The 10912-nt window shown below is 44.7% G+C and overlaps 1 protein-coding gene across 1 annotated transcript; it reads left to right on the forward strand.

Annotated features, from left to right (window-relative positions):
- Positions 1 to 735: 735 nt before the first annotated feature.
- LOC129038002 (large ribosomal subunit protein eL43-like) lies at positions 736 to 1001 on the forward strand. Its single transcript, XM_063665711.1, is given in 2 exon segments — positions 736 to 895; positions 898 to 1001. Coding segments are annotated over 2 exon segments (264 nt in total).
- Positions 1002 to 10912: the final 9911 nt, after the last annotated feature.

Below are 10912 nucleotides of genomic sequence, written 5' to 3' on the forward strand. Positions count from 1 at the left end.
GAGGGCAACACTAGGAGTCATACCCTAGAGAAAGCTTCAAGAAAAAGCTGCAGAAGACAGTCCATAGGGGTGGTGAATGACAAAGTTTCAGTGAAAATGCAAATGAAGTCAGGAACCAAAATAAGGCAGGTCAAGGGACTAGGAAAGCTGAGATCAAGGGTCAGGGGGAGAAGTGGCCGGGAGGAGATGCCTGAGGATAAAAATCCCACCTTCTGTTCAATGCCAGCTATTGTTTGCCCGCAAGCTGTGTCTGCTTGAAGGGCACAGAGCAAAATGGGCATAATGAGGATGATGAGAAGACAGAGCTTGTTTGATTAGAAGATAAATTTCCTAACAATTACTGTTGTCAAAAAATAAAATCTAACCCCTATCCAGAGAAAGTTTCAAACAGAGTGGGACAGGCAACACTAGCAGTGGAGACTGCCAAAGACCATCTAGTGCAGACACGGCTTGACTGTTAGAGATCAGCACATCCCGGCTGGAGCCACTCTGGGCTCTGTTGGGTTTGGAGGACAACTAAACCAGGGTGAACAGACAGGGTCCCCGAGGAAGTAAATGATAATAGAGATTCAAGATGCCTGGGATGAAATAGCATGTTCAGATGCCATACGACACTGGAAACATGTATGATTTGACTTGGCATTAGAAATTTTTTTTGTTCTTTCTTTGACACACATATTTTTAATTTAAAGAGATAACCTCAGCTGTCTGGGCTGGAACCTAGTTGGCCTTAACATGGTTGAATGCACCAAGAGAGTTGGAATCGTTGGTAAATACGGGACCTGCTACAGTGCCTCCCTCCAGAAAACGGCGAAGAAAATCGAAATCAGCCAGCACGTCAAGTATACTTGCTCTTTCCATGATCAAACTGAGATGAAGAGATGAGCTGTGGGGATCTGCACTGTGGTTCCTGCATGAAGACAGTAGCTGGCAGTGCCTGGACCTCTAACACCACTTCTGCTGTCACAAGAAAGTCCACCATCAGACGACTAAAGGATTAAAAGACCAGTAGACACCCCTCTCCTCTTTGAGACATCACTAGCCTACAATAAATGGGTTAATTTATGTTTAAAAATAAATAAATAAATAACCGGCTGGGCATGGTGGCTCACGCCTATAATTCTAGTACTTTGGGAGGCTGAGACGAGTGGATCACCTGAGGTCAGGAGTTCAAGACCAGCCTGGCCAACATGGAGAAACTAAAATACACTAAAAATGTATTTTGTATTTTTATACTAAAAACACAAAAAATTAGCGGAGCATGGTGGTGTGCACCTATAATCTCAGCTATTCGGAGGGTTGAGGCAGGAGAATTGCTTGAAACCAGGGGGCGGAAGTTGCGGTGAGCTGAGATGGAGCCATTGCACTCTAGCCTGGGCAACAAGAGTGAAACTCCATCTCAAGAAACAAACAACAACAATAAAAACCTTATAAAAACCCACACGCTAAGTTGAGGCCAGGAGTCCAGAATTCTTTTTATTTATTACGTTTTTATTTTCTATTTTGAGAGACAGGCCTTGCTGTGTCACTCAGGCTGGACGGCAGTGGCACCATCATAGCTCACTGCAGCCTGGTTGTGGCACCATCATAGCTCACTGCTCACTCCTTGCCTCAAGCATTCCTCCCACCTCAGCCTCCTGAGTAGCTAGGACTACAGGTGTGCGACACCATGCCCAGTTAATTTTTTATTTTTGTAGAGCCAGTTTCTCACTATATTGCCCAGGCTGGTGTTTCAAACTCCTGGCCTTGAGCGACCCTCCCACCTCGACCTCCTAAACTGTCAGGATTATAGGCATGAGCCACCTCGCCCAATTAGGAGTACAGAGTTCTAATCCTGACTCAGGCATAGACTCCTTGTGAGATCTCAGGCCAATTGCTTCCTTCTCTAAACCTTGACTTCTCAACCCATAAACTAAAGGGATTGGACCAGGAGATTTCTAAGGTCTCATCTAGTTTTGCAATTGTATGAGGAGACAGTCCGCCACCCAAGACAAGACTACATAGTGTTACTTTCCTAGAATGTAATGAAGCCCCTTTTCCAACCCTGGTTATAGTTCCTTAAATATCTTTTTTAGCAAGAGGAAAATGGATTGAAAAACACAAGACAGCTGTCTACATCTGCCTCCCCACCAGGGACAGAGTTCAAATAGCCATGAGGAGAAAAAATATGAATGGATTCAAAGCTTACAAATAAAGGAGCCAAAAAAATCACCTTAGATCTCTCACAGTCCTTCACAGTGTGTGCCATAAAGAGGCCGGGACGGACGAGAGGTGAGACTAGACATGATGTCAGTGTGCATTTAGAAAGGAACGTGGCACACAGAGGCTGGCGCTATTTTGGTTTGCACATGGAGAGACATCCTGTCACGGGATATTATATTCTGTGTGGGCACCTCCAAGTGCAGGAACCAGAAGGACTCCCGAGGGGTGACAAAAGGACTGAAAGCCAAGAACCAGCACCGGGGCTGACGTATGAGCAGGGTGAGCCCAAGCCTGGCACCTCGGAGGTGTGCAGCCAGAATAAGTAACTCAGAATGAACAGTGGATGGGAGCGAACGGCAGGTGAGGAAATGCTTAATTTGAGAAATGTGAATACACATACATCCAGGGTGAGACCAGCCCGGTCAACAGATACACATTAGTCATTGGGAAACTGTAAAGCCAACTCGTGGACCAAGATTCTGAGCAAAAGATTTTAGATAAAAGTAAATGTATCCAGAATCACAAACAGAAAGTGCACACTGATTACCAGGGAATGGTGAGATGATTTGCCAGAAGGATTACCAAGAGCACCATCAAAAACCATTCCATTTGCACGTGGTGGGAATAATCCTTCTCAAACCAGGAGTTTGGCTAGAGCTGCTTTGTGGTCCTTCCTGGTCTCCATAGGTCTATGCGTGTCTCTAGAGTTGACCATCTGTGTGGTCAGGCTGCGGCAATGAGCAAGGAGATGTTGGTGACTTGAAGAGCTCCTTTCTGACCTTGCAACTCTAGGATGTGGGGAAGGAATGAAAGAAAAGGCTTAGGTTTGGGAAATTTTGATCATTCTGTTAGTCTGTCGGCAAACTTCTTGAGCTTCTAAGGTGGACAAAATACTGAATTAATGAAGGGGTTGAAAAAGGAAAAGGAATGTTCTTTTGAAGCTCAAATCACAATATAATTAGTAACTGTAATAAGTGTTAAAATAACAAAACAAAGAGATGTACAGAACTGATTTGCAAACATGATACATGCTTATTGGACATTCTGGGGTGCCCAGGGTGAGTTCAAACACAATGGAAGAGTTTTCCTTGGGAAGGAGTTTGGAAGGCTGAGGGTGGAAGCAGGCCTTTGTCAAGCACCTTACAAGACCAGATGTTCTGTGTGTGATCTTCTGTAACCCCAGGAGTCCTGGAAGCAAGGTAAGTAGGGTCAGTCCTGGTTTGCAGATGACGGAACAGCCTCAGAGAAGTTAGCCACTTGCTCGCATTACAGCTAATGAGTGAAGGCTCACAGATTCAAATCCAGACTGGCTTCCCAGGGCAAGCCCTTCCCACCAATCTCCATGGCCGCATGATGCACCTAAATGATGGGGTCAAACGGAAATCGATTTTAGAATGTACCAGCTGTGGACAACGGTAAATGAGAAGCTGAGAGATGCAAGCTGAGAAAGCTTCCCTTGGGAAGTCGATTTCGAATGCCACATTCAGCGAGCTCTGCCCATGGGCTGCGAGTTCACTGGCAGATTAGCCCTGATTCTTTTTAATTTTAATTTTTAAAAATTTGACAAATAATCATTGCACATATTCATGGGGGGACATAGTGGTGTTTCAATACCTCTCATGCATAGTGATCAGATCAGGGTAATTAGCATATGCATCATCTCAAACATTTATCATTTCTTTGTGTTGAGAGCGGTCAATATTCTTCTTCCAGCTGCTTGCAAGTACATAATATATTATTGCTCACTCTAGTCATCCTGCAGTAAGACAGAGCACTAGCCCTGGTCTTGAGGAGAGCTTGGCACCGCCTTTCACAGGGCTTTCTTTTACTGCAGTGTCCTCAAGCAAGATCTGCCCGAGGACCCAGGGGAAGCCTAGTGGGAAACACTGCAGGTGTATTGGTCACACTGGGTTTGAACAGGGAAGACAGCACACCCTGGGGGGTTCCACCTATTCCACTTTCCAAAGATTCTGCCTGTAAATCAGAGATTGGGATCCCAGAAGCAAAAATGTTTTAAAGGCTTTCTTTACTCTTTGCTAATTTGGGACAAAAAGAGTTGTCAGAACCCAAGGGCTATTGCCTGATGTCCCTGCTCCCAGAGAGGGAAAATCTGAGGCTTCTGGTAGACCTGTTTTCCTCTCTCCGGCTCCATTTTGGTTTCCATTGCCATTTCTTCTTTGCCACGGAGAACAGGGCAGCCTGGGTTATTAGTTCTAGAGATGAAAACTTTATCTTCTCCCAGAGGGAACTTGCTGCAAGCATAGGGTTGAACTGGAGTCAATTCTGAATGTGAATGTCATGTTTAAGAGCCTTGAAGGTTCTGATAACACTATATAATATTGCCACATTGTAACATCAAGCTCTAGAAGTAAAAAATGGGTCAAAATGCAACTCTTCAGTATCATGGTTCCCATGGGGACCCTATACTTTGGGCCCTCGAGCCTTTCAGAGGCCTTGACTCACCAGCCCTAACCTGGCCCGGGGTGCCAGATCTGACTCCCAGCCTCGACTATGTGTCACAATATGACATAGGAAAAGCCACTTAGCCTCTCTGTGCCTCAGTTCCAGATCTAAAATCTGGAAATTCCGTGACCCAACTTCCAGAGCTCCAGCTACAATGCTTTAAATATGGCATTCTGCATTAGACGTGGACATGGGTAATTAAACACCTCATTACATACCTGTAGAATGAATGAAAGAATGAATGAATGCCAGTCAAGGCTCCAAAAACCATTCCCTTTCCTTGAAAACTTTGAAAGAACAATCAAAGGCAAAGTTCAGCAACTAAAAGCTGGAGACTTTGATTTGCAGTCACTGAACAAGTCGAAAAATCTTAGTAAGAGACACTTGAACATTTTAAGTATCATCTTGTGGTAATAATGACCTCTCATGCATATTTATGTACTTAGCTTTATAATAACCACTTGAAAGACTAGGTTTCTCCCCCCCAGGGAATGAAGCTATGTGAAGTGTAACAAAATATTTCAAGTTCAAAGGTCCAAATATGTAAAATGTAAAATGCTGGAATTCCTTCCTCGAGTAGAAAGCACCTTGATGCTCAAGCCAGCCCAAAGACTTGTTGATTCGGGGAGCGTGTGGACATTCAACTAAGCCTGGAAAGTCCTCAAACGCATGTCTCCCCCACACCCAGTGTTCTTCCTAAGGAGCACTGGCCGGTCTTGCCGATGTGTGTGCTCTTAGTCTGAGTCAAGACAGGTGAGGCTTGCAGGGGAGCAAGCTGGTTATTAGTCAGGTGTTCAACAGAGAATTCCAAACAGGCTCCACCGCCAGAGCTGCTCTGCAAAACCCTACTGTTACAGTTACTCAATGTCATTCATTACTCTCTCAAAGTAAAATCATATGACCCCATTTCCTCAGTAAGTTAATTATTTTATTCCTTTGTATGAGGCAAAACACTACTTTTATTTTTAATTAATATACTAAAATTAGGTTATACCATTCTGGACATGTAAAATTGAGTTTAGCACTTTCAAATATATATTTTTAAAGGCGGCTAAAAATAAATGGCTTAGACGTCTTTTCTTTTTCCAACTGAGCATAAATTTCCTTCCTGTGAAACTCCATCTCTTCCTGTTGTTATATATGACGTAATGCCATTTGTTTTTCAAAGGGAGGGGAAATCATAATAATGAGACCTTCAGTACACATTTCAAAATTGAGATATTTAATAGTTGAGAAAAAATAAAAAAAACAAAAAATGCAACAAAAGAGAATCACCCATAGGTTTCAGGAACAAAATCATTAAATGGAAAAATGAGAAGAATTCTTTATTTTTGGAAAAATTTTAGGCACTTAAGAGTTTTCTTTTCTTCCTTTCCCCTTGATCAAAGTGAAGATATGATAGGGAATTCAGAAATTTCTCTTCTTAAAGAAAAGCAGAGATAATGTGTCCATCCTAGCAAAAGAAAGCACAAACAATTCAGCTGACAGTGGACACAAAATGACTTCTTCATTCTCTCAGTTCTTTCTGCTGTAATGAAATTCCACCTGATACATCTAGCCATAGCACACTGTTAATTACTTGTCTATTTATTCAGTAGCTCTACAAATGGAAAGCAATCTATTGCCAGGGAATTGTTCGACTCCTATGCTAAGTAGATGGCATTCCGATCCTAGGAAGTTGAAGACAGCCAAAGCCTAACTTTATGTCATTGCCAGGTCAAATTAGCACCTAGCAGGCCCTAAGGGATTTTTTTTTTTTTTTCCTTCACTGCAAAAGACCAATAGTCCTTAGAAGTCAATAAACTAACCCTGGGCCTTCTCTGCTTGTTTTATCAGCCCCTGCTTCTTTTCCCCTGAAGATGGAAGGAAGGAGTAAATGTAGAGTTACACGGCATGGGTGAGGGCTTTATGCTAGATCTAATGGTAGGGTCTTAGCCTTTCAATCCATGATGCACGATGCACTTTAAAAAAATGTGCTGTGTCTCCCAGAGATGAGCAAAAGCGTGAGTTCACATCTAAATAACTAGGAGGTTTACAAGTCCACAATATGACTCTATTCCTTTGCATCAGCCTTTCATCAAGCAAATGTGTGAATCTGTGGCCACATTAATAGGAGCCTGATGTGCCTTCTTCACTCTGGGGTCATTTGGTGGTCAGCTGAAAGGAAAACAGAGGCAGAGTTAAGACTTATCTTTGCAACCCCCTTGGGGTTTTCCAGGAGCTGGAGAAGCAGCAGCAGATGCTGTGGAGGTCCAGCTAAAGGCAGTTACTTAAACAAAGAGGAAGAAGCACAAATCTGATGACAATGAAAGATTAACCCACATTTCTCTTCCCTCTAACAACAGGGTGAGGTCTTTTAGGTGAGGACCTCTCACTATACAGAGTAGAAAATAAGACCCTGTCTCCATGTCAATCTTCTCTCATCTTGCTCTGCTTTTTCTGTTTTGTTTGTTTGTTTTCCAGGAAGATTGCAAGATGCCTGGTCTTTTTCTGGAAGAGTAAAATAAGCCCTGAGAAGAGGGGCAGGTATAGGAGATCAAGAGAAAGACAAGCTAGCATCGAACACTCGACTTCTCGTTTCCACCTTTTGGTTAGACTCACTCCTTTATTCAAGTCATCAGGTCCACCGAGTGCCTCGGTCCAGCTCTGTCCCCTCTCCAAGCCTTCTGGAGCCTGCCCAGCCTCTGAGCCCCGGCTACTGCCCTACCCCTGTGTGGCTGTGGCTTCTCCGCCATGCACTCTCTCAAGGCCTCCAGCTTTGCGAGGTGATGCCCTTGCTCCTCTGCCTTGAGAAAGGCCTGCCCTGCCATCGTTCCTAGCATGTGTCTGGTCTCCTGCAGGACCTGGTGTGACACCCTGTGACCCATAACCTCAGCAAGGGAAAGGGGGGCCAGGGCACTCGTTCTCTCTCTAAGCTCCCTGTCACCAGATGTCAAGCCCTCACCCCATCCCGCTGCACTGTGGATTCCCTTTCTATTTCCTTCCACTTGCTGTGTGGCAGGGAACCTTCCTATCCTCTTTCTTTCCTCTTCCTTCCATTTCCTGTATGGCAGGGACCTTCCTGTCCTCTTTCTTTCCTCTTCCTTCCACTTCCTGTGGGGCAGGGACCTTCCTGTCCTCTTTCTTTCCTCTTCCTTCCACTTCCTGTGTGGCGGGGACCTTCCTGTCCTCTTCCTTTTCTATTCCTAGCTCCCTTGCTCCCTGCTGTAGAACTGGATCCCATCCAGTTCTGCAATAAAGCCTATTTTTAGGGTGTCCACTGAAGCCTCTAAATGATGGGATGTGTCCCATCAACTTTCTGAGACTCCCTTCCCCGGGGCTGACTCCTCATCCGTCTCCCCTTCTCTCCTGACTTGGTGGTGCTAGCCACTCTCCCCTATCCCTGACCCTGTCAATGTGGACAGACACCATCTCTTTATGGGAATGTTACTTTTGCCAGGGCTACGATTAGACTGTCTCTCTCTTTTTTTTCCTCCTGGTGGGAGAGTCAATTATGCATCAGAGTCTATTAATCTTATAAACAGTTATGGAGCTGAAGAGGCTGAATCGAACAGCTGAGGCTTTCAAGAAGTTGGAGTACCAGGGCTATTATTATAATGAAGTTCGGTGATGTATAATCATGTCTCTGGGTGACCAGGCACAATTCTTTAAGTCTGAGAAATTGTAAATGATGTGAATTGTTTACAAAGTTTACAAAGCAGCCTCTTCAAAGCTTGTGCTCGTGGCCACGAGCCCCCAGGTCCCCACTCTGGGGGGAGCACCTCCCTAAGCCCAATCAGCCAGTCTCTGGCACCCTCATCCCTGATGAGCTGGCAAATTCAATGGACTACAAGGCACTTCCTCCTCCTCCTCTTCCTCCTCCTCCTCCTGTCCTGCCCACACAGGGCCTGGGAAAGAGGACAGCTGGGCTGTGGATGTGATGCTGTCCTCTTCTACTGAGATCTGTTTGTTTGTCTGTCTCTTAAATTTGGTTCAGTGGCATAAAAAAAGGGAATTTATCTTTCTCCCCAGATGCAACAAACAGATGCTGGGGAGCAGAGACCTTGCATAGTCAATAAAAGATAAGTTATAAAATCTATAAAACTGCTGAAAGAAATCAGAATTTCAGCAAATTCTGTTTTTTGTTTTTGTTTTTTTTTTTCAGGCTGCTCCTTTTGATCAACAATGGGGAGAGGGGGGAAAAGCTAGTCGTGCATAAACTTCCATCTGTTATTACAGCGTGGAATGAATGTGGTTAGAAGAGGAACAGAGGACAGAGTGATATTTGAGCTGTGATATTGACAGAGTGGAAATGGAGAATGGTGCCAGTGATAAAGACAAAGCTGTCATAATCGATTAGCATTTAACTTTTCGTAAAGATCTTGGAGGCGATGGGTTCTTTAGATTTTAATGTGCATCTTCAAAGTAATTTTGTAAGCTATTTAAATGATGCTCCCTTTTTACAACTCTACATAATTTGATTATACAAACCATCCTGCAATCCTTGGATACGCAAATGCAACATCAAAATGATTTTTTTCCCATATTTTGATAGAATTTGATGTTCGTTGCAGTGATAAGAAGTGACACAAATTGCAGCAAGGCATCAGCAACCCATTCATCTGGCACACTTTGGACATTCAGATTTTCAATGCCTGCTTGTTGAGAATCACCCTTAAGAATAAAAATTTAGGCTGGGCGCGGTGGCTCATGCCTGTAATCCCAGCACTTTGGGAGGCCAAGACAGGCGGATCACGAGGTCAGGAGATCGAGGCCATCCTGGCCAACATGGTGAAATCCCATCTCTACTGAAAATACAAAAATCACCTGGGTGTGGTGGCGTGTGCCTGTAATCCCAGCTACTCAGGAGACTGAGGCAGGAGAATCACTTGAACCAGGGAGTCAGAGGTTGCAGTGAGCCAAGATGGTGCCACTGCACTCCAGCCTGAAGAAAGAGTGAGACTCCGTCTCAAAAATAAATAAATGCATAGGATAAAAATGTAGAAACCGAAGGCAGGGCAGCAACTTGTGTTTGGAGAAAATTGCCTTATATTCTGATCCCAAGGCTACCAAGATGCTGAGCTTGTAAATGAGACTCTCAGAGCCTCAGTTTCCCGACCTGTCAAATGGGAATAATAAGCTGTAGCTCACAGAAAAGTGGTGAGGGTTAGCAGTTAGAGTGAAAACACCTGGCAGGATATGGAGAGATGCTCATATGGCCCCCGCAGCTGTCATTACTTTAACACTACTACCATGTGTACAACCACTAATAAAAATCTGAGTTATTTCCTTGGCAATTCCTTGGCAAAGTGAGGTTTCTTTTTTTCTTTCTTTCTTTCTTTCTTTTTCTTTTTTTTCAAGTGGAGTTTCACTCTTGTCACCCAGGCTGGAGTGCAGTGACACGATCTTGGCTCACTGCAATCTTCGCCTCCTGGGTTCAAGCGATTCTCCTGCCTCAGCCTCCCGAGTAGCTGGGATTACAAGCATGAACCACCACGCCCAGCTAATTTTTGTATTTTTAGTAGAGACGGGGCTTCACCATGTTGTCCAGGCTGGTCTCGAACTCCTGACCTCAGGTGATCCACCCGCCTCAGCCTCCCAAAGTGCTGGGATTACAGGCGTGAGCCACCCCAACTGGCCGGCAAAGTTAAGTTTTAAACAAGTATCACGTGGTGTAGTGATGCTGAGATTAAGACAGTGGCTGAGCTCTTGGGTGATCTGAGAGGACGGAACAATTGTGATGCTTATTTGAGGAGTCCTTGCCAGGGGAATCCCAGCCTCCAATGGCCGATCACCCATTCACCCATTTGTTCTGCATTTTCTCAGCTCCTTCAGTGGATCAGACAGTGTGCTAAGTGCTGACAATGGAAGCATGCACAATTGCAGGCATACTCCTTGACCTCTAGGCATTCATAGTCTAATGGGGGTGGACAAACAAATTACATTACCATGAAAAAGCACCAAATGAGTGCAAACCAACCAAGTTCCATAGCTGGCAGGGCGAGGACAACTAATCTGCCTGGGGCAGTCACAGAAAACCTCACAGGGGAGGTAATGTTTGCGCTGAGGCATAAAAGAGGAGTCAGATCACTAGAGAGAGAGCCTCAAGAAGCCTGTCCCCATCCGAGCAGGGCTAGAAATAGGGGCGGTTTGACCACAGGGGACATTTGGCATTGTCTACAGACATTTCTGATAGTCCTGACTTGACGGTGCTACTGGCCTCTAGTGAGTCAAGGCCAGTCAGGGACACAGCTACAATGCACAGGAC

This window comes from Pongo pygmaeus, chromosome 5, assembly GCF_028885625.2.
Source record: "Pongo pygmaeus isolate AG05252 chromosome 5, NHGRI_mPonPyg2-v2.0_pri, whole genome shotgun sequence".
In the NCBI taxonomy this organism is placed as follows: domain Eukaryota; kingdom Metazoa; phylum Chordata; class Mammalia; order Primates; family Hominidae; genus Pongo; species Pongo pygmaeus.